The sequence below is a fragment of the Anas platyrhynchos genome, chromosome 7 (assembly GCF_047663525.1).
Source record: "Anas platyrhynchos isolate ZD024472 breed Pekin duck chromosome 7, IASCAAS_PekinDuck_T2T, whole genome shotgun sequence".
Lineage (NCBI taxonomy): Eukaryota > Metazoa > Chordata > Aves > Anseriformes > Anatidae > Anas > Anas platyrhynchos.
The window spans coordinates 6,972,324-6,996,486 of NC_092593.1; the positions used below are offsets into that span (position 1 = coordinate 6,972,324).

Here is a 24,163-nt window from a genome sequence, read left to right on the forward strand (position 1 = left end):
GTGCCCTCGGCTGTGCCGTGAGATGCATTCACCCACCTATACAGACAATGTCCATGAAGCCGTACATTCCATAGCAGATCTGGAAGAGCAGGTCCTGGCGCTGCCACTTGGCTGAAGGACTGAAGGTCGACCAGATGAGCCACGAGATACTGGCGATGAGGAAGAGGGAACCCAGGATGGCCGCTGCTATCTGAACCTTCTCAATGACCGTCAGAGAGATGGCTTGCCACTGCAAGGGACAGCAACAGGGAGAGGAGAGGGCGCAAGAGGGAGGGAGGAGGGAAAAAAAAAAGAGAAGAAAGTAGTTACATGATAGACACTGCTGTTTTTCTTAGTGGTGGTGGTTCTGGAGATCCCAAAGATCACCTGTGACTTATATGTGTATCCTACACATAGATGCTTTCACCTGGTCCACCTCTAGGGTGGAGCGTGGCAGTTGTTTGACAGTGCACAGACCCATGCTTCTTGACACTGCTGCTGAAAAGCAAATAGGGAGGAATCCTGCATCTCACCGGGAAACCACAAAGACCAGTAGGAGTCAGGAAGGTCTGTGGGCAAGACCCTGAAAATGCCATCTCCAGAACAGTGGATCTGTGATGGCCGTCACAAGCCAGGACATCCAGTTGCTATCCCAAATGGAAGCCAGACACCAGCTTTGGCTATGGTACCTGGTACCATGGGAAGTGCCTCAGATAGCCATGCTCTTCCATGCTTGGAGGCCTCCCAGGTAAGCCATGAGCTGGCTCCGAGCTACTTTGAAATGTGACGGGATGACAACACTAGGTAGGCTCTTGTGGAGGCAACACACACCCCACAAAACATGTTACAAACAACACAGGTTGCTGCCACCACGGCTCCCTGCCTTTAGGTGATGACACATTCAGGCTGTTTTCCAAGGTAAACGACAATGCTTCTTCCTCAGAAGAAGAAAAAAAAAAAAGTAACTTCCCCAAATCCATTCACTATGTCAAACAGCTTTGTATAAGCTACAGTATAAATATCCTAAGCCCAGACTTTTCTGTGTCATCTAGAATAAAACCTCCTTACTCAGATTTACACTTCTGAGAGAACTGCCCAGTAAAAACCAAGAGCTGAAATTGCTTTCTCTGACAAGACTCGGGGACATCGTCCACAATGCCTCCTGCAAATCAGAAATCAAATGCGTAAACTGGCCGTGGAGAGATAGTGTCTCCTGGCATTAAAGTATATAGGCCACCTTTAGCAGTAAGATACATGCCCTTGAAATCTCAGTAGGACTGGTAGTAGGATAAATAAAAGTAGACTTCAACGTCATGCAGGTGGAGAGGATTCAGAGGAACTGAAAATGTTTAGCCTGGATTCGGGTCAAATTCAGTGGTCTTGTGAGGTGACAGCTCTGGAGAGTCCTGAGCACCCTGCCCATTTGTCAAACACATCCTGGGACACTAGGGTCACCTGTCAAGCCCCATCCCCTCATTTTGCAGGGCAAGAAAGCAGTTCAGTTGCTATGTTGCTCTTTAATGCCCAGGCCAGCCAGGAATCACCCATATTTTTGGGCAGTAGGGAGGACTTTGAACCCTGCTTGAAGGACAAGAAGGTGAGTTGTGCTGGGAAAGGCATGCATGGCATTGCCACCAGAGCCTTGAACTGAATGCAGTCCCTGCAAAGGGCTGCTTTTGAAGAGGAACAAATCCGCAACGGTGCCATCAGCTCAGAGCTCCAGGACGAGAGGCATGAGGAGGCATTGGGTTGGGTAGGTGCGTGGGGCTGCACCCTCACTCTTGCAGCTCTCCCCAGACCTCCTATCCCCTTCCACTCAGCAGATGCTGATGGGATGAGAGCGCAGGGAGCCTTTCCTAGTGCTGCCTGCCATGGTTTTGCTGCAGGTCCCTCATGCTGACCTGCGTGCGCCTGTGCCAGCCGAATCATTCTGCATCATTTCTCTCTCGAGAGGAGGTAATGGACTGGCTCCTCACCATCTGTCTGGCACACTGCAAGGCCTGTGGCAGCAACAGGTCCTTCCAAGGTAGCAATTAAAGAGAGAAGAAGAAGGAGGAGATATTTTCTACAGCTAGCAGCTGCGTACAGCTGGCACCGCTGTTTTGCAGAGACAGAGAGGCATCGATACGGTATTAAATATATTCTACTTTCAAATGGGATGTGAGTCAGGGCACAGAAAAGCTACACCTGAACACCAGCTTCAAACCTCCCTTTGGATGGGAACAGAGATGCTGGAACACAGACAGGGCTGCTGCCCGGTGCTGGTCATGGAAGAGGCTCTCCCCCAGCAGCTGGCACTGAGTGGCAGCGACACGCACAGCAGCAGTCCTGACTCTGTTCAGGAGGTGGCACTCTGCTCAGGGGGTGGTTATCCTCTGGCAAAGAGGTAAATGGGTCAGAGCTGAATGCTGGGAAAAAATAACCAAAAAAAATAAAAAATAGAGGGAAAGAAAATGAAAGAAAAAGAAAGAAAAAAAAAAAGAAAGAAAAAAAAAGAAAATAGAAAAAAAAAGAAAAAAAGAAAAAAGAAAAAAAGAAAAAAGAAAAAAGAAAAAAAGAAAAAAGAAAAAAGAAAAAAGAAAAAAGAAAAAAGAAAAAAGAAAACAACCCCAAGCCCCCAAATAATAAATGTTGTCTTTCCTTTCTGGAAATTCTGAGAACTGCAATTGAGTGTCACACATCTAGCTCAAGCTACCAATAACTGGGGTCATTATTTTTCATCTTTTATTTCCATGTTGTTACACATTCCATGGTAAGAGGTTTGTACAGAGAGAAAGAACGGAGCGAGCCAGAGTCCAAGAGCGGCTCAGAGGTGGAACATGATGAATTTTAGCTGCAGGAGCTAGGCTTGATGCATGCCTGCACCAGCAGCCTTAGGAGCCCATCTCTATCACAGCACGGGGCCTTTCAGGTTGCACAGCAGCCTGCAGAAGTCACCCGTTCTCCTAACCCCACTCCACAATTAGTACAGCCAGCAGACAGGGATTTAGTGGGACGCTGCTAGAGCTGCCAAGACAGGGCTCAGTAACACTGCAGAGTCCCTTTAGCAGCACGCCTGAAACCCTCAAGGCTGTTTATTCAGATGCCTGGCTGCAGACGCAATCCCCTCCCTCCAATATCTCCGGCTCAAAAGTTCAAGCCCTCGCGATGTCACGGTGTCCAGCAATCCCACCCTGCAGGGGAGAGACCTAAAACGAGCGCTGCCTTTCTCAGCTGATAACGAGTTGAGCCCAGTTGGCTGCTGGGCTCTGCTGAGCACACCTTTACCTGCTGGCAGCTCACCCACGTTGTCAACCAAGACGGTGATTTTAGGCAGGTGGAAAGCCCTACAGGTGGTCAGATTGCAAACCTCTGGGTCCCACACACCTCTGAAAAGGTCTCTTAGGATCCCAGGCCTGTGACAAACTTAGAGGCCAGGATAGGACTGGTGCCTGGCTGTCATGTCACACTTGATCTCTTGCATTGTTTCATACTTGACGGCTTGTACTTGGGACAAGCCCGCTCCTCTGTTTGCTTCAGTGCTTCTGCTCAGAGCCTTGTGACCAAAAATCCTCACTGCTAATGTAACACCAATTAACAATGTCATTAATGTAGTACTTAGGGCCTCATCCATATTTCTCTGGCACCAGCAGCCTCTGAAGACTCCAAGCACCAGCGTGAGCAGATCCAAGGCACATATTTGCCTGCAGAAGATATCTACGTCTTACTGCAGCAGCTTGCTTAGAAGCCTTGCTTGCTAGAAAAGCCTTCCTACACTCCTCTGAGAGCTCCTCCATGCCTGCCTCAGGCAGTTCAGTTTATTTTTATTGCTGTATCTGACACGTCCCCTTAGTACGTATCATTAACATCCTGAGCTCTGCTAGGCAGCGATTTCACTTCAGACCCAGGATCACAAGCGAGAAGAGGTTTTCCTAGAAGGATGGAGGGGCCCTTTCCCATCACGGCTTAGGTCTGGCTCTCTCTTCAATGGTGTCCTGAGGCCCTGGCTAACCTCCTCAATTATCTTTAGGAGGATGGCTTTACTTTTTGTGATTTCACCAAGCAAATTTATCCTAAAAGCCGTGGTAGCTTCCTTGCTGTACATTTATAGGTGCTTTGGCTTATTCAGGCGCAAGAAAGAGAGCAGGGAGGAAGGAGGGCCCATTACCAAAGCACCAGGGCTGTGATGAAATTCCTTCTTCTCTGTGTGCCAGAGCACCTGGTAAGATTCAGGCTACAGTGCTGACATCCTAGAAAGCTCCTGTTATGAGCCACAGCCCACGGTGCCTCTTGCTTGCAGGCTGCAGCTGGAGGGAAGAGCTCAGCAGGCACCAGCCAGGGCTCATACTCATGACAAGTGACCCAGCAAGCTGGGACAATCAGGAGACCCCAGTGAACTCATCTCAAGCTTTTTTAGCTCAGGAGTTCAGGCTGAAGTTCAAACACTTTGGAAGCTCGGCCACATTTCTTGCAGATGTGGGGGTCCTGATGAAGAGGCCACATAAATGAACACTCATCAGCTCTTAACAGAGCATCTCCAAAGGCAAAATAGAGCCAGAGGAGAACTGGGATGGGATCTCAGGGACTGGAAGACAGGGGGGATGGATAGACGGACAGACGGATGGACAGATGAAGGCTCTGGACCTTCTGATCGCCCACAGCCTGCGGGAGGTGTTTGCTCACTTGCTGGCTGACCACAGCTTGGCAAGACACTTGCCAGATTCTCCAACAACTTTAATCCTCCAGTCTCAGCAGGTTTGCAGTGTTGCTGCTTTAAGACTTTTGCTCTTAAATCCCAGCAATCCAGGGCTGGCGGGTTAATTTATAGAGATTTGTTCTGTCGAAATACCGGACTGGAGGCCCCTCTCTGGTATGAGACAGCATAACAGCCTGGAGGCTGGAAGGAATCCGTGTTAATTATGTATGAACCGTGCTCCCCTCGCTGTAGCTTCTCTGCCCATGCCGTGCACATCTGGCCCATGCCGTACTCCTAGGCTCTCCAGAAAATGTGCAGCACACATCAAAATGAGCAGAGAATGATGTACATCCATGCACATCCCGGGAAACACGGGGGTGTTGGGTGTGCTGCTCTGCAACGCTGGAGGGTGGCGAGAACCACCGAGGAGCACGGCGATGTGCAGGGTGATGTGTTACGGGGTCCCAAGCCCCTTTGTCCTCTTGGGAAATCTGGGTCTCGTCCATGAACCAGTTCCCACAGGATTTCACGTGCTGGTGCTGGTGTAGCACCTGCTTTGCAGCAGTGCCTTCGTGCTGACACCAGACAGGGTGACTGGGCACACAGCTGCAGCTCCACACAGGCTACATTTATCCCAGAGCGAGTGGCTTTTCACTCCAGTTGCTTCTTCCTCCCCTCTGCATCGAGCATCCGGAGGTCAAAGGCAGTGCTGGCCACACGCACGCTCACAAATCTGCGGCCACAAGCACTGCTCAGCATCGCTCCCCCAGCCCGAGGTGCATGAAGCACGAGGGCACTCACGGACCAGATTTCCAGAAATAAACAAAAGCTGCTGTGTCCACATCTCCCACCCTGTGTTTCAATCTGGCCTGAGTTACTGGAGCCAAGAAACTAAAGCACCCTGGGTCTGGGGCTTGGGATGAAACTACTGATCTCTCCAGGCCACGGCACAGGGAAAATTGAATCAGAAGCTGCAGGGACTTGCAGAGAGCAGGGAGGCTTTTCCTTCCCCCCAGCAAAATTGCCCCACGACGTCCCACTAATTTTGCTGCTTCATTTCAGTATGGAGCCCTGGAGGGCTGTGCCTCTTTCTTCACTGTGTTCAGTGACCTCAGGCCCGGAGAACGACACACAGAGAGGGCAGTTTGGAGGAGAGAGCAGGGATTTGTGTGTCCCCCACCCCATACAGCTGGGCACCATCACTGGCAAAGGCTGTTGGAGAAAGAGAAGACCAGAGAGCCAGTGCAGCCAGGTGCTGGACGGACAGACATCCCTACAGACACTGCCCTGGTGTCTAAAGCACAGCATGCTGCTGCAATGTCTCTCCAGCCCCGATGATGCTAATTAAATGGTAGTGCCTGAGTCTAATATGCTTCCTTACGTCTGAGGCACTAATGGTGCTCAGCAAAGGCGTGCAGCAATTAGTCCATCTTCAGGTGTTGCTCCAGCAATAAATCAATAGCTATTAAGGATAAATTATCCCATTTTTAACAGTCACACAGTTTTTTCCCCCGTTCTGTATCTTGGTTTTGAATTACCAGCCTGCAGTGGGATTTAATAAGCTGCGGTGCTTTTGAACTCACACGAGAAAGAAGGCGGGTCCTCGGCTGCCTTTCACAGACACGTACATCAAGATGGGCTTTACCTGCTGAGTGCACACCTGTGTGTATCCACTGAGAGCCCTCCCTTCACCCCCTCCGTCCCTCGCACCAACACTCTTTCAAATTCATGTCCCCATCTGTGCTGGGAGATGGTGGCATACCTGTGGTCTCCAAAAAAATAAACGCGTTTGAAGGGCTGTGAGGTGTTACAGCACTACCACAGTCACACTGGTGTTTTAAGCAGGAAGAAAATGGATGTGGGAGTTGTCAAAGGTCAGAGAGAGCAGACCCTTGAGGGATGCCCCCAGTACCACCAGGCAGGACGTGGGGCTTCATTGGAGCAGCCCCCACAGCCCTTCCTACACGGCTCAGACGCGTGGCTCGCAGTGCCAGGAGACAAAACCCAAAACCTAGTTGCTCCCAGAAACAAAAAGAGGAACAAGAATAAATAGACTTTGAAATGTCTCTAGTACCTTTACCTGCAGAGGGTTCTTTGTGCTTATGGCAATGACGTGATACTTGTAGTAACACAGCTCGCAGCTCCAGCAGCCCCTCTCACTAATCCATTTGATCAGACATGGCTGGTGCGTGCATTTCACCGATCCGTCGCATCGACACGGGCTCAGCAACTCCCCCTGCAAAAGAGAGACGGCGTCAGCGGGGCTCCCTCCTCCCACACGGCAAGGAGGCCGTGCACACAAGCTGGCCAAGGCGCTCCTTCAGCCACCCATCCGCTCTCGGTCCCGCTTCCCCTGGTTTGGCTTGGGTGATAGGGCTGCTTTCGTCAGTTTTTACCTCCAGTAATTCTCGGGTGATGCGAACACAGTTTGACAGAGATGTAGAGGTCTGAGATACTCACGCTTTACAGTTGCTGTGAAAAGAAAAACCCGGGTAGGTGAGAGACTCCTAATATCACTGCTAGCGGAAAAGCTCCGCGAGCGCAGCTCTTCCTAGACACCAGAGCATCCACACCAGACCTCAACAACTGGATGCGGCTCGGCTGGAAACTGGAAGCCACTGCTCAGGCCTCTGGCTCTCTGCTACCAGAGCAAGGCTGCTGGTTTACGAGCAGTGACCAAAGCCCTGCCCTCCTGCCTCACTCCCTTGCTCCTGGTATAGCTCAAGCAGGGGTACCCAGCAAACCCCGATATTATTCTGACCCAGGTGCTGTCATCCTGTTCACCGCAGGACTGCATTCCCCTCTGCACACACAAGCTCAGAGCTCATTTCACAGTCATTTGCTGTCGCTTATTTAGGGAAGAACCTAAATAAGAGTTTTACCCCCCGCCTCTCCGCGTTTAGAAGCCACAGCAGAGCCCCCAGTTGGGCGTTTAGCCGGGCCCCGAGGTTTCAAAGCTTTTAAAGGCAGGATGAGAATGTCAATAGGATGGGGAAGGCTGGCATCACACTTCTGGTGTCAGAGAGAGGATTCTTCTTCTTACACACCCTGATCAGCCCCGTAGTCCTCCCCAGTGCGACCACCTGAGGCTGCTGGATGCAGCAATGATGCCCACCCCCCAGCTGCCTGAGGTTAGGAGGCCAAATCCTGCTCCTGCCGAACCCGGTGGGAAGCTGCCTTCGCTTTCAGGGTCTGAGGGCCCGAGGAAGCGAGAGTCACGCTGGGCAAGAGTGATGCCTTTTTTTATGAAACCTAATGCAAACGCATTAATCATTTCATTTGCTTCAGCGAGGTGACCTAAAAATGTCATCTTCCGTGAAATTTCAGCACAACTGTAAATAACTGTTTACATTACAAAACCGGGCTCGGCTCTACCTGCCACTGATTTCCATCACACACCAGAGGGGACTAAAATAGGGGGAGGCGAGGAAGGCTTTAGGATCCGTGAACTTTTATTCAGGACACCACACCACACACCAGGGTCTCCTGTGGGGCTCCACGGAGCGAGTGAATGACCCTGGTGTTGTCTAACGAGCTGTGGGGGTGCACAGGGGAGACTTGCTGTGTCTTATTGGTCTTTGTAGTAAAAGAGACAAAGAAATCTGACTTCTTCGGAGCCAACAGATGCCCATAAACATCCCACACCGCCGTGGGGACCTTGTCCCCCTCCCCTAACTGGGATGCTGCATCCCAGACAGCCCAGCCACCTCCCGCAAGGGCTCAGGGCTGACCGCGGAGATGAACCCCCCAATTTCTTCATTTTTGCCAATCCAGCAAAAACCTGATTTATCGCATTTTCTCCAGCCGTGTGAAGTATGATATCCTTGCGTGTGGCACACAGCTATCTTTGCATACTGTGAAGCCCAATTCTGCCCACAGCAGGCGTTCGTAAAGCACTGCCGCATGCACACGCGGGCACGGGCGCTCGTGTACCAGCAGAAAAATAAACACCGGGGGCATATTAAAGGAATAAATCCTTTGTACAGCAGAGGGGAAGGAGCCTTGTCGCCGGCTGCACAGCCAGCTTAGGAACGGCCCATTGGCTGTGACAGGCACGGAGGAATCGCTGCGCAGGGACCTCTGCGAAGAAGGCACAAAAGCAAGCCCAGAGCGAGGCACAGCTCGCAGCCCCGAGAGCTGGGAATTAAACCCCACGTCTGTTCCTGCAGGTTTACAGCAGACAGCTCTGCACAGCGCTCCCTCCGGTGCTTCAGACAATGGAATTCCCACCAATCCCATTTGGAGACTGTTCTCCAAAGACCCTTTGAAGGGAGAAAATCGTTCCCAACATTTTTTTTTTTATTTTTTTTTGGCAGTTTTCCTTTTGTAGAGTCCCATCCCTTCGCTCGGATCAGCCGAAGCAGCATGTTGGCTTTGTCAGCAGCCGGAGGAGAAATGCTCCCTGGCTCATCCATCCTCAGCTTGCTCAGTACCATCTTGTCCCCCCGGAACAACCAAGCAGGCTTTGAATTCACCTGCCTTGCTGTTTGTCATCCAGGATGGGAGCTTGCCTTCAGGAGCAGCAAGGCGAGGAGAGGATGGCCTGGCTTCACCCCGGGGAGGAGGTGAAGCTGGAGATGAACCGGGGCTGTCCCAGCTCTGCCCTCTCCCTCCAAAACCCCGCTCTGAGCCCGTTGCGGCACAGCAGAGTGGTTAAGGATTGCCTGGGCCCTGCTGTTCTCAGCCTGTTGGGAGGAATTCAGAGAAAGGATGGGAAAAACATTGCTGCCAGCGCGCGCTTCTGACGCTCGATATATCCAGGGAGAAAATACTGACGTCAGGATCAGCGTCAGCCCTCCTGCATGCTGATGGCAGTGTGGTGCCCTGGCCATTTTATTTGTCATTTACCAGTGCTGGGAAACCATCCGCAGGCTGCTGCTGAAGCTGTGGCTGCTCGCCCGCCAGCTGGTGGTCATGGGCTGGGGCCCGTGGTGGCATTGGGCAAGGACTTGAGGGCTCTTCCAGCCCCAGCCGTGCTGACCTACATCAGAGTCACCCACGTGCCAGCTTGGCTGGGAAGAGCCCTGTTCACACCCTCCTCTTTCCCCAGCTGCTAGAGCCAGCAGTTTGAAAACCAGTGCGAGCTGTACTGCTAACTGGGACGGCTGGTGGTGGTCCTAACACCTGCAGCGTTTCCTCAGCTGAGCCTTTTCCCTGCTCAGCTCCGAAAAGTAGCATCAGGTGTTAGCATCGCCTGCAGGATGAGTGCCCCAGGGAGGAGCAGGGCAGGGGGAAGCAGGGCTGGCACCTCGTGGACCTGACTGCTAGGGTTCCTCGGAGTTTGTCTCATTTGGAAAAGGAAACCAAGAATATTTAATTTCAGGTCTTCAGCTGAGTCTCCTAAATACACTTAACTTCACATTGAATTTAAATGCAATGGGAAGTTTTATTATGGCAAATAAATGCCAAATGATTTCTATATTAGGAACATAATTACAGAGGAATTAAGTCTGATGGCAAAGAGAAACCCATTGTTACAGAGCTGGTAAACTCCAATAAATATGTGCTAATAATCACTCTGTCTTCACACTCGCTTACAGGAGCTGCCCCTCCATCCTTTTAAACCTAAACACGCGCATTGCTACCAGCATCTCAAATGCTTCCCGTGTGTCCCCTCCCGTGTGCGAGCGCTGTGCCAGCCAGCCACAGACAACAGGGGACACTTAATAACTACCTCCGAAAACCTGAAGCCACATGTTTCCATTGTGCTTTCTCTCTCAGCTATTAAAGGATATAAATATGTGTGTGCTGAATTAAATTCTCTGGTATTGTCAGAGATTGATGCTGAGTGTGGGCTCAGTGAGTGGACCCAATGTGTCCCATACGTGGACCCAAGTGTCTCCCACATTGCGGGGACAACACCAAGCACGGCCACATGGGTGGCATCTCTCCAGGACTCCTAAATGGCTCCCAGCCTTGTGGCCAGGTCTGTAAGCCATGGGAGCCTTGCTCTGAAGGATAACCATCACCCTCCAGCTTGGGGGCTGGATGGGGGTGAAAGGTTTTGGGAGGCCAGAAGGGCACACAGAGCCTCAGAGGAAAGGTTTTCAGCCCGTGGCTGCCCACCCGAAGGTTTTGGTGTGGGATTTTGGCCTGGGAGTACTGATGCTGCCTGGAGCAGCACCCACACAGGGCTCTGTAAAAAAAAAATAAAAAAATAAAAGGAAACAAAGAAAGAAAAAGAGCTCAGTCGAGCTGTTTCAATATTTAGCTGACAGTAACTTGCCGATGCGTTTGCCTGCAGGCAGGCACAGTGCACCAGCTCTGGGCGCATCCCTGCCTCCGCTGGGAAAGGCCAGAGGGAGGTGGGACCAGGTGTCTCATGGCTTAACATCAATTTCCTTGAAGGAGAAGCACTTTAAAGCAGCAGAAAACACACATTTTTTCCAAGCAGCAGAGAATCACAGGGCGTTTTTCATTCAATGGGCTCTGGAGGATTTTGACACCCTGGTTTCGGGCTGGTGAAGGGCAGAGAGCGATGCAAACCCCACCCAGCTGTGAAAGGAGGGCAGTGGGGATGCAGGGGGCTGGCTCTGCTTAGGGACAGCTCCTGCTGATGGAGGGAGAGGGGAGGACAGTCCCTAAGGATCCCTTTGGGCCACCCCCATTGCTGGGAATGGGGTCGAAGGTGGATTTCTGGGCAAGCCGCTGTCACCCCCAGGGCAGCCCTGTGCCTTACCGCCGACTGCATGCATCAGCACCAAAATCCCACCCGCGAGCAGCCCCACCACCCCGCTTCCCTGGCTCCAAGAGGCAGGCTCCAGGCTGTACAGGGTTATAAGATCTGTTCCACAAGAACAAACTCAAACACTGCCTGAAATATGGAATAACAAAAGGCTTTTCAGGAATTACATCTGCTTATCCATTGCCCAAAGAGCAGAGAGCTTATAGATCACATTGGGAATTATTCGCTTTTCCTTCTAAAGAAGGATTTCCACAAGATAAATAACTTTGCTTAGGTGTTCTGAAGCCCACTTCATCCTAATGTCATTGAACTTGTTTTTGATTAGCTGATTTAAGTAATTCTTACTAAATGTTGCTCAGTTGCAAGGCATCAAAAGGCAAGCATCTCAAATATCACCTGCTGTGCCTCATCAGGTGTGATAATAGCACCGATTAAGTGAAGTGCCTTTGGTGCACAGAAATCACGGCGCTGCGCATGTGAAATCAAGCTACCTGAATACCCCTGAGCTCCTGGGTGTTGGAGCACGTTCAGCTGCCGACTGGCGCTGAATACAGAGCGGGAGCTGTCTCAGCACCGAGAAGAAGTGTCCGAGTCTATAGCTCCTGGGCTTTCACCCAGGTTTTAAACTTCTGGAGATTTTTTTTTTTTTTTTGTGGACCCCATCCATTTTGTGGGACAGAATGATCTAGTCTCTTCTGAAAGAGAAATTCACTGTTGTTTCACTCTGCTTCTTCTTAATTAAAAAATAAAGTCTTTTAGACAACACTTAGATTTATTCTGCATGAGATACAAGAGTGTACCTCCCAAGGATGCTGGGGTAAATCTGATGTGACTCCATGAAGCCAAATAGCTCTTCAGCACAAATCAAGTGCCCTTAAGTTATGGTTTGTACCAATTACAGAGATTTTCCATTAATTTTTTTTATACAAATGGCTTTTTATTTTTTTTTTTATTTTTTTTCCTTCTAGTGAAAAAGCCTCAGGAAAATAGAATTCTACTAAGTATACCACTTCTTTTTCTTGGAAAAAAGATACCAATTATTCCTTATTATCTCTAATCCATTGAGACCTTCACCTTTCTACTTCTTCAATCCTCATCAGATCCATCAATGAGTATTTTAAAAGTTCAAAGTATAAAGTTAATGCTTTCAGCATGCAAGTACCATATAATGCAATTCTTCTCAGAGATGTGCTCATAATTCAGCAAATTGAACTTTGCAGCTACTTCCCTGGGAAGCTGTTCATAACGATACTCAGCTAATGGCCATCTCAGACAACGTTATGCCATCAGCCACTAAGCAGCAGCCGTGGAGTATCCACAGAAATAGCTGCTGCTTGGATTCTTCGGATGATAGATCCTGCTTTCAAAGATAAAGAAATAAACAGCAATGGATTATTTATATATATAATATAATATATTATATATAATATAATATATATATTATAATATATTATAATTATAATTATTATTATAATATATATTATATTATATATAATATATATAATATATATATATATATATATTATTTTTTTCCCCTAAGAAAGCTGAAAAACCTTTTACCATAACAGCTGAGAGAATCCCAATTCTGCAATATTTGTCCTTGCTTGACATTGCAACATCAAGTGGCCCCCAGCCCGGACAAAGGGCAGGGGACCAATGGGTCTGCATGCATGTTAAATAAGAGGAACCCAGTAATGGTGTGAAGACAAAAGCACAGAGGATCTTCCCAGTGCTCCCAGCATATCCCAGCTGGGAGCTGGTCTGCGGTGCACCCAGGGGTGCCGGGGCCCAACATGCTCTGGTGTAGGGAGCTGTAATACCTAATAACGAGAGCAGTTTGGTTAGTTTTAGCTTTGGTAGCACTGTGGGACTCAACTGTTTCATTAAAACAAGGCCTGATCTGCTTTTCCTTTCTGCCTTCCAGAGCCAAGGAGAAGAATATGCAATTACAAAGTTCAGTCATGTAAAGCCCTTCAATTACTGGGTAACTCTGTTACAGCTTTTCCAAACCTTACGAGGTTCACGCGGCAGTACATGACATCTGAAGTAATTCGTTTTTCATCTGCCGATTAGCAGAAATTAAAACGGTTCTCAGAACATCCCAATTTGTGCGAGATCAAGTTCCTTATTACTACAGAGTATCTTAGTGGGGAAGGCATTTCTTTTTAAAGTCCCAGGCAGCCCTGCAAGCAGAGATACTAAACAAAAATACACCAGGAAAGTAGTGGAAGGGAGGGTCCTGGCTCCTGGGGACTGTAGGTGAAGAGCCCAGCCTTCACATCTTGCCAGAAGGTCACTTAAATGTTTGGAGAAAAGTCAAAACACTTGCTGGCAAGAATATGCACCAGAGGCAAAGCTCTTTTGGAAATGCTGTAGCTACTACATGAGGCTGAGCTGCCTTTCCTGGCAGTGGGCTAGAAACCAGCCAGCAGCGCCGGGTGTTTCCCCAGCAGAGTTGGTCACACCTCCTGGTGGGGTCAGGGGACGGAGCTGTAGGACAGCCTGGGAGATGTCTGTGGTGCCGGCAGCAAAAATTGACCATGGGAAAGGAGAGCGGGAGGCTCAACCCCCAAATCCCCTCGCCTCACATGACAACTTTCCAGCTGAGAGAAGCTCAAGAGGACCGAATGAAGGTGCCAAATATGTTGTGCTGGGAGAAGCTGCACTACATTAATTCTGGTTTTCTGGTGCTGCCCCGGTCAAAGACCTCCTGTATCCGAAGCTGTGTGAATCTACGTGTTTTAGACTTTGCCTGCATATGCCTCCTGGTGCCTTGTGTTTTCCTCCTCCACCTGGAGAATGCAGGCAGCCTTCCCTTTTGCAGACAATATAAAACAGAGAGGAGAAAAGGCAGAAACTAAAGTCAGAACAGCCGTAACTGCAGTGAAGTGGGTTGCAAAGGCCATTTTCTATTTCTTTCTTTTGGTCCTCCTTTTGCAGAAGAACAATATCAGGCATACTGAATGACACGCAGAGACGTGTGTGTACATAAACAATGCCAGGACTCCGAGGTTTTGGCACTGTCAGCATACAGATAATAAGCATTACATAGGGCTGATTTATTATCTGACTCCGCAATAACCTTTTGAAGATATACTGATTGGCAATTTGCATATTAACAGATACATCAACATTGAGGCAGTGTCAGATGTTATGCATGGCTATGTTCCGCTCCAGAGGTGGCTGAATTTCAAACAGTGGCCAAAAGGAAAAACTCATTTGTATCCTTCAGCGTGAAAGATGCCCTATTGAAATATGAATTATTAGCCTCTCTGTTGTTGGTCTTTATTGTACACTATCAGATCACTTCTCCTGCTCCCTCCCCATAGCTTTTGCTCTATCAGATATGGAACCTTTTTCTGCCATGTGAAGTTTTTCCTACCACACCTAGATTAGATTATTTAATTCAGTCTCTGGGCTGCGAAGGGCCTTCCCACATATTCCTTGGCTAGGAATTAGGCTGCTTTCCTCTCAAACAACACATCTGCTCCATAAAAACTTGCAGTTACCTTAGCAAGTTGTGTTTCTGCACAGGGCATGTCCAAGTGCCTCATCCTGGTTGGGCTTTTCTTTTGCCTTGGCAATGTCCTTCCCAGCCTTCCATCCTTCCCAGTCACCCTTCCCCACTTCTTGGGGCGCTGAGCTAAAAGCATCACTTTTCTTCCTTTCTTCCCACATTTAACACTCTTACCCAAAAGTTTCATCCCAGCTACTGTGTGTCAACGATGGGTGATGGTGACATAGCCCTGACCATTGTGCAGGACCTTGCACTTGACCTTGTTGCACTTCATGAGGTTGACACGGGCCCAGCTGATAGCCTTGAGGGTTGGGCCCTGAGATCTGTGAGCGCACCACTCCTGCACTTTGTTATTCTAGAAGGATTTTCAGAGGTTTTTGCAAGTTCCTGTTTCTTTTTCCCCAGCCCTTGGAGAACTGGGATTGGTAAAGAGATGAGCAGAGAAATGATCGCTATTTACAGATGTGTATTACCCAGAGAAGTCCCACTAATTGTGAAGATTTGTGTTCAGGGCAAGGTAGTGTGTAATCAGCTACTCATCTGCTCTTTGGTGCCGAACACGGAGAAGTTGTATCTGCAGAGCTGAAAGCACTCAGGCAAGACTAAAGAAACTCATTACCAGCCATCACCCTCCACGGTGATGCTGTGGGAAGGGGAAAGAGCTGCGGCAGCCGTGAGCTCTCCTCATGGACATGGGCAGGCCCCAGCCCCTCCTGCAGCTCCGGTGGCATTGGGTTTGGGGCAATTTCCATGCCCTGAGCCTGGCTTTATCCAGGGATAATGATGCTTATCCACTGCACACAGCCGATCGGATGCTTCATTTATCAGCATTTGTCGGGGGCTTTGAAATCTTGAATAAGTGAGGCTGTTGAAGTGCAGGTGATTAAATGTGGCCAGCCACCAGACTGTGTGGAAAATGAGCTCTGCTGGCACGCATTTGCTGCCACAACTGTCAGAGCATGTCCTGGCCTTGAGTACCGGGGCAGCCCATGTCTGCTCTGTCCATTTGGGCAGCCCTGTCCACCTGTTTATGTGGAAAGCCCTTCAGAGCACTGCCAATGTTGTACGGAAGGGAAATGATCCTTTGAGGGAAAAGAAGTTATCGCAGCCCTGCACATCCATGTAGTCAGGGACTTTTCCTGTTCAATACATTCACACACAAATCCTTAGTCTGATTTTTGTCTCCTTGTTTGAAGTGGATGAGCAGTAGCAGATGATTTTTTAAAATTTCGTTTCCAAAATGTTATCTTCCCTCATGCCATGCAAGCTTTCATGAAGTGCCACCCTGCAGCTGCTGCACCACACATATCCAAAATGGGTCTTAGGACCCCTTCCACCCAGCACTTCTCCTTAATTTAGTTATTAAAGACACTTGTGTCACGTCATCGGGCTCATTTCCCCAGCCTGGTCCCTCATCATTAGATGAACCTGAGCATCCCATGTGTACCCTTTAAGAGCAGTAAAGAGGGGAGGGTTAGGGTTTGGCTGAAATATTCTGTTCTTCCTCCTCTGAAGTCTTGCTGCTTAGCAACTGCTTGGGATGGGTCTACACTAGAGCAGATGGGTTACTCAAGGTAAGCTTTGGGGCTGTAATACTATTCTTCAAGGAAACCAAGCAACTAGTTCTCACACTTTCATAAAACTACTTCTTGACCTGTATTATCCAAGGGGCAAGTTCTGCCAGCAGCAGGCTGGAGAGGCTGTTTTTTTCTTTGGGATGCTTTCTTCAGAGCAATGACTCTTCTCCTAGACTTTTTTCCTGTTCTCCTAAGAGGCTTGTTAAATCCTATTTGGGTGGAAACAGAACTTGTTTCACTTGGGGGATGCTCAGAGCTGTCTGCTAGGCAAGTGCCACCTACCTACAATGCTTTTGGAGGAATTGTTTCCCATCAATTCAATGGTAATTGGAATTAAATCACCCAGTTATATTAGTGAACTAGGAGCTTTGCTGAATGATAATAACAGCAATAAGCTGTTCACCAATTTGAAGTTTACTTCATCCCTCACAAGTGTGCAAGTTTAGAGCTGGTTGCTTTCAGTGGTTACCTGAGGGTCGCTTGCCCTGACTCAAGCTTCCAAAACTTGGAGGAGAGGAGAATGCCTGTGCTAGAAGTCCTCCAAAAGGCTGGAGAGGAACAGGTAGCCCAGTGTAAATGTGGCCTGCTGAGAGCTGCAGGACCAGGGAGGGAGACTGCTTATTTAGCAAAGGTCAAAGAAAAGCAATGTGAGAAAGTGAAGAAATGAGGCCACCTTAACCTGGGTGATGCTCTCCTGGGCAGGGTTGTCTCCTTGCTCTGACTCTGGCCCACTGTCATGTATGCCATATCCACAAAGATCCCAGATCTGAAGCACTCTTTTAGGAAGGGGTGATCTGTGCCTTGCACTGTCCTTGCTCAGCCCTCCCAGCTGCCAGACAGAGGCATTAATACTGCCCAGATGATGCAGGGGACTGTTTTTCACCATGTTGCAGGATCATACTTGTGTTTTTCCAGCCCATAAGCACTGTGGTCATTCAAAAATACCTTGATGTTCAACTATTCCACCAAGGTCTTTCTCTGTGTTACAAGTGAGCTGATACCAGGCTTCCTCAAGGAGCTCAGTTACCTTTTCTCTGCTGTTTTCAGTGTTCTGGGGGCAGAAATGTCTGACACAAGGAAATGAACGTCTTCCTTCCTATGATGTGTTGCAGGACTTTACAGTAGCAAGTGTAGGAATATTATTTGTATGGTACCTTGTAAATCAGAGCCTTGTGAGACCAGCCTACTTCAGAAGTTATCTTGGAAAATGTCATGTTTATCAAACTTCTAATATTTGTGCATTAGGGACTTAGGTTTTCTGAGAGGGTGCCACACCTCTGGCTTTAGTGGCAGAGCAAGGATCTGAGCTATTCCTAAAGCACAAAGTGTTGTTATATGGCAGAAACCCCTGGTTACAAGGAGGTTTAAAAAACAAGAGGAAAAACATGAAGTGGCACAGCAGCAAAAGCCCAGGCGAGCTGAAGATTTCCTTCAACAAAGCCCTGTGTTATGTCTCTGTGGCATTACATGGTCTGCTTCCTCCTGAGGTGTAGTGATGCTCATACCCAGGAGGTGGGGGACCAGTGCCAGGGGAACCTGCGCTTCTGAACAGCAGAACTCCTTTGTTTGGTTCAAATGTTGGATTGTCCAAATAATTCATTGCAGAAGGTAATTAAACAGTTCCTTTCATTTTCCACAATTATTTTATTCCTGGTAAATCTTTTTTTTTTTTTCTGTGCTGTAATTCAGTGCGTGTGAGACAAATGTACCAATTAACTAACTGCTTCTAAATTTACTCAGTGCAACAAAAGGGGGCTTAACCTGGCTGTGGCTGAATTTGGATGACAGGCACTCTGAGAGGCGGGTCAGGGCATGGGGCCAAACAAGGACCTGTCCATGTCCTCCATATCTGTCCAGCTGCTCCTGCATATGGGGCAGGGCACTGAGCTTGCTGGCATAGATCAAGTGCATTCTGGACCCTTTTTGTGCATCTTTCCCCTACCTTTTTTTTTTCCTCCCACAGAAAGGGTATAATACCCAAGCTGATGATCGAATCCCCCATGGTTCGGATGAATTTGGCCTTTGGGTTTCCATGCTCTGTCCTAGCACATCAATGCATCTGGTGGCCTGCTCCATGGCTAGTTGATGGAGATGGGCCATGGCTTATTCTTCAGTGAGACATCTTTAATGTCACAGCAAGGAAAAACCCTGAGTCATGGGCATGCCCAATCCAGCTGTAGTTGGATGAACTGCCAGGTCAGCTTCATGTTCTGGCAAAGAGTGGGGCAAAATCCAAAGAGCTGCCACTAAAACCAGTGCCTGTGGCCAACATCCCAGATGTCCTGAGTCTTCTGGGATGAACTGCAGAAAGAAAACCAGCTTTTCAGCACATAATTTACATAATTTTTCATGCCTTTTTTCATGTCCATGCTGCCATGGCTTATGAGGACGTGAGGACACTCTAGGGATGGAAGTAGAAATTTAAGCTGTAATCCTCACAGTTTTAGACACTTTAAAAATATCAGTGCATCACAAGAGTAACTGACCTTTCCGGGTCCCAGATGCTGTTTGTGTGTGAAAGGAAATGTCAGAAAGGATGGGAGAAGTCTCGATCCTGATCTCCATCAAATTCAACAGCAAAACTCTTAGTGACTAGTGGAAATGGGACCTTGAAGGAAGTGTCTCCTGCTGAAATGCTCTGAGGATATTTTGAAAACCAAATTAATAAATAATTGAACCATCTGCATCAGAGACTCTAAGTGGAGTGACACATGGAGGGTGTCTGTAAATGGAACAGCTTCAAATATGCAGGGTAAAATACACATTGGAATGGATTTTTTTCCTTAAAAGACATAATTATCATTTGGGTCTATATTGCAAGCACAATGAGAGGCCCTGTCTGAGAGATGGGTTGTTTTCTCCTAAGAAATGAACACACAAGTGGTAAAATATTGCTCCTGCCCTACAGGGGTTACCATCGTATTAATAAAACAGACTGGGGTCAAGAACAATACCAAGGAAATGGTTTGCCTGAGGCCACACAGCAGATCAGCCTCCCATTTCCTAGAGTCCAGCTGGGCTCCTTGTCTTTTTGACAGAAGACCATGTTGCCTCTAAAGCTGCTAATATCTGTTGAATCTCCTCCCATCACCACCAGGCACCTTCTGCCCTGGACTGGAGAACTGCATTTTAATTAGCATCCCTCTTGGGGTTGCAGTAGTAGTTGGAGCTGATGTTTCACACCAGCAATCTTTGTAAGAACAGGGCCATACCAAAAGCTCACAGAGGTCACTTCTGAACTACTGAGTTTAATAACTTCCAATCCATTTTTCAGGTGTCTTATTTTTTTTTCCACTCCTGCAGCATCCTGAGTAAATGAGTTGCCTCGCTGATGCGCTGTGGGATCACTTTCTTGTTATTGTGTTCAGACCAGGTATCTGGACTTCCTTTGGTTTAGATTGGAAGAAGCAGTGAATAATTAATTGTTACGGGTTCTCTTCTTCCACTCTACCCTTAATTTTATATTTATATCCTATAGTCCCCCACTACTATTCCTTTGCCAAGTCAAGGTGATCTAGTTATTTAGCTGCCTTCTATCTAGAAACGTAGCAAAGCAAGGTAGTGTATTTTTGGGAAAAAGTTTCATTTGCATAACCTATAGATAGCAACAACATCAGCCTTTGTTTAAAAACCTGAAATAGAGAGGAATATTGAGAAAGGCACTGACAGCAAGAGAAATGCCTCAATTGAGAGATACAGAGGGTGAGATTTATCACATCTAACATGCAATGTTCCTGTGCAGACATCTCTATCTGAGGCTGTCTCCCTGTGCCCCTGATTTAGGGGCTCGCCAAGACAGGTGAGAGAGGGCAGGGTTGGATTGACTTATTTTTGGGGAGATGATTCCTGCCCTGCAGCCCTAATGGAGGCTGAGGCAGATGCAGGCACCTGCTTTTTGATGTGATGACACTCAAATAAGACTCAGGCTGTGAGCTGTAGCAGTAACCTTTAAGTAGCCATGGCCAATGAATTAGTCTTGATGCTCCCTCACTGTGCCATATCTGTTATTAATCCCTGAGTAATCACTGAGAATAGTGCCCTGGGCCAACTCTGCTTGGTTTCTGGACATTTCTGGAAGTATAGAGGATGCAGCATGGTCACCTTCCCTGTGCGCCTGGAAATTTCTCTTCTTGGCTCTCAGTGGCAGAAATTCAATCAAGAAATCTGAAATGTGATATTATTTTTTCCTGCACAATCAGGCTGAGTAGAATATAAATCTTTTATAAATGCAAAAATATTTTTGATCACTTGACATCTCATTTATACTAATTGTCTTTGAATATAATTAGCTTTCATAGGGATAAATTTCCTCGTTTTTAGGTTGTAGCTGAAATTACATTATATGTATATAAAGTAGGAGATGGACTTTCTGTTGCAGTTGATTTAAATATATCTTTACTGTGTGAATAAAGCCCTTTATATTTCTGGGAGAACAAAAGAAAATCTGTACCTCACCAGTTCTTTTGGTGCTCTCACATAAGCAAACACAAACAGCAGCATTAGCATGGAACAGATGCTAAATACATTAAATACATGCCAAAGGCTCAGAAAAAGGGTTCTTATGATAGCAATGTGAAGTATTTGCAGTGATAAAACTATAAAGGGTTGGAGCATCCCCTTAAAAAAAAAAAAAAAAAAAAAAGGAAGGTTCAACCTGGATGTTAGAGGAGATCTTACTGCCAGGGACAGCCATGTAGAACCCACAGCATCTTTCTCCAGATCCTGCTCTGGCCAACGCAAGGCTTGTAGTGGGGACTTTGACCAAGCAAAAGGTTACAGATGATGGGAATCAAACATGGGAGAGCATGGAGAATGGGGAAATAGTGGGTGCTGCTGTATGGCTTACATCATTTCACTTTTCTCTGCTTTATCTCATGTGGTTCTGTGCGTCCAGGTGAATTCACAAGAGGAGAGGAACCAAAGGGTTCATTTCCACCAGGATGTAACCAACATATTTCTTGTCTCAGCACCACCAGCTCTCACCGCATAGGAGCACAAGCAGAGTCTCCTGTTGTTATCTCTACTCAAATCCTTCGTCTGCAGGGGTGGCGAAGCAACATTTGTGAAAACAATGTCTGTCTTTTGTGCTCTGTGGTCTTACAGCCTTAATCCTGAAGAGTAAGAAGTGGGTTTTCAAGGGCAGCTTTCACCCCAAAACCCCTGACACCACCCCTTACCACAACCCCAGACTGTGGGTTGGAGCCAGGTGGCCATCACAGCCCCTGTGGGAGATTTGGGATGGGGAACGTGGATGGCAGCTCTGGCTTGCCACTTTGGCAGATTTGCTACCGGTTTAATCCTTGTGCAATGCCTCCTCTCTGCATCCAGGCATTCAGTGAATGTAAAGCAGAAATAAAAGAGTTCCCTCATTAAAATCCGGTCACAGAAATGAAGATAATAGCCCTGGCTTTGCGAGGTGGATACGCGAGCCCCAGTAAGGAGGGGGAGATGATAGATGGAGTTAAATTTACCTCCTGTCTCTCAGACACCCCCTGCTCCTATGCGGCCGCCGTCAGCACGTAACGTCTCCGGCGGTAATGAATGACTGACAGCACCGCACGATTCCCTGCCGGAGAGCTGCCGCTCAGGGGCTCTCGGGAGGAAACGGGAGAGGAACCGGATTGAAAAAATAACTCCCGATGCCAGTCTCTGGTGATTTGCCTCCCCACCCTCATCAGCAGATCCAGACGCTCCCGCTGAGGGCTCGCGGCCTGGAGTCGTGTGGCCAGGAGCACGTTTCTGCCTCCTCTTCCTCAGCGCAGACACATCCACCCCTGTGGGCTGAGCCCTCTCCTAAATCCTGGCTGAAGGTTCAGCTCCTCTCCTGACAGTGAGCTGGAAAGGGAAAAACCTTTATTTTTTTTTTTCCCCGTTTTCAGACTCCTGAGTTCACCGATGCTGTGAATGTTCTGGGTTTTCAGAAAGGAAGCGAAACCTGAGCGCTCAGGGGATAAATTCCTGGAAAAGTCAGGCAGCTAATTTTCAGACCTGAAGAAAGGGAAGGAACACAATGGAAGCCTAGATCTTAGAAAAACCTGTTCAAAGAGCCTCTAAAAAGGCTTTCAGCCCCAAGATTTAGCACCAGAAAAGGATGGCTTTTAAACACACTGAACTCTAGAGACCTGCCCTGGGTAGTGTTGTTAGGGAAAAAAAAAAAAAAGGCAGAAAGTTGGAGAAGATCCTAACAGAAGGAGTCCAAAAACTGCTGAGTTCAAGTCTGGAGCCCTCCCCAAAGTGCTGCCCACATTAAATCTGTCTGAGTTGTTCTGGTAAAAGGGGAGAGAGGACGGCTTCCTCCTTTCGTGGCTGGGGACAAGGATGGGGGCGATGCCCAGGCTGATGGATTTGGGGGATACAAGGTGATTGTCCGCAAGGTGCTCCACAGACACCTTCTTGTCTTGCCAAAATTGAGCAATGGCTTTCCAACCACCCCCTTTACAGCCCTGTTTCAGCACTAAGACCTCAGCACCCCGGATCTAGGTATGGAGGGTGCAGGCCTCTCAGGAGAGCAGGTGACCCAAATTAGGCCTTTTTCTCCTGATCTCACACATTGCAGTGATGGTTTCCAGCTGGCTCTGAGTGATTCACCAAGATCCCACAGGTGGTTAGGGGATAGTTGGGTTCCTACCCTTGTTTCCTCTTTAAATGAGCACCTTAAATTAATGTTAACACAGGACAATCACCTCCAACATTGACCATTGCGGAGCCAGGATTGAACAAAATCATTTAAAATCAATTTCTCTGCATGCCATAAGCTGGGTCCAGTCTGTGATACCGGCACCAGGATGCAGAGTATGCAAATGAGATCATTAGCCCTCAAATGAAGCAGGGCATGTGCTCTGCTCCAGATGCTGCAGCTGAAACATTGCAGATCTCTGGTCAGCATTTGGCTTTCCACGTTGGCAAGTGTCCATCAGTCACGATGCCAGACGGACAACTTGACAAGTCCTCTCCCAGCAGCATACCCTGGCCACAAAACAGCTCACAAAAGTGCCTGGCCACCAGTGCCTTCGACTGCAGCATCTCTTCAGTCGACTGGTGAAAAGAGAGCGTGCACTTGGTAGAAAATATGGTCTACGGTGACTGTAAATACTGCGTGAATTATTAATTTGCTGTTTACTAACTTCAATATTTTTCTATTCAATTATTCTCTATAGATAGAGTAAGGGACAGCCCTGATTTTTAAATAATACATAGATTATTTTTTGTACATATTTACAGGAAGAATTTTTTCACATCTATTTTCCTTGAATAGATTTTATTTGATTCATGTTTTATTAAAACATCTGCTCAATAATTAAGGAGCGTATATAATTATATGTAAGGCTACCGAATGATTCCTATTGCAGTATTTATTAACACTGTATTGAGAAATATAACCCTTCTTTCTTGAAATGTTTTCCAGAACTGCATCATAGCAGTTTATATGGAGGGTCTACCACTGTTTCCAAATTCCCAATGGGGAAACTGAGTCATGGGAGGAGTAAATGCCCCAGGGGACTAAATATGGACTTGAGAGTCAAACCCAAAACAGAGCGCAGATCTCCAGCCACCAAACACTGCAATCTCCTGTAGTATTTTATGATGTATAATATTGTATCCCATATAATAGCCCCAGCACACACAACTTCTGTGAACAAAGCAATAAGCTCCTTGGCAAAAGGAGTGGGGATAACTGGCATCCTTTCTGCTCTTGCTGGCATTCAGCAGGCAGCTACTGGCCTCAGCAT

At 47.8% G+C, this 24,163-nt stretch overlaps 1 protein-coding gene across 2 annotated transcripts in view; it reads right to left on the reverse strand.

The window, feature by feature from the left end:
- MARCHF4 (membrane associated ring-CH-type finger 4) overlaps nt 1–24,163 on the reverse strand; it is an 81,790-nt gene that overhangs the window by 20,195 nt on the left and 37,432 nt on the right. The window contains exons 2-3 of one of the 2 annotated variants that reach the window (XM_027461527.3): nt 6,735–6,890; nt 37–229 (exon numbers count right to left, since the gene is read on the reverse strand). In XM_027461527.3, the coding sequence (XP_027317328.1) occupies nt 37–229; nt 6,735–6,890 (349 nt within the window). Of the gene's footprint in view, nt 1–36; nt 230–6,728; nt 6,891–24,163 lie in introns of both variants that reach the window. The other variant, XM_038182372.2, reaches the window with a different exon arrangement.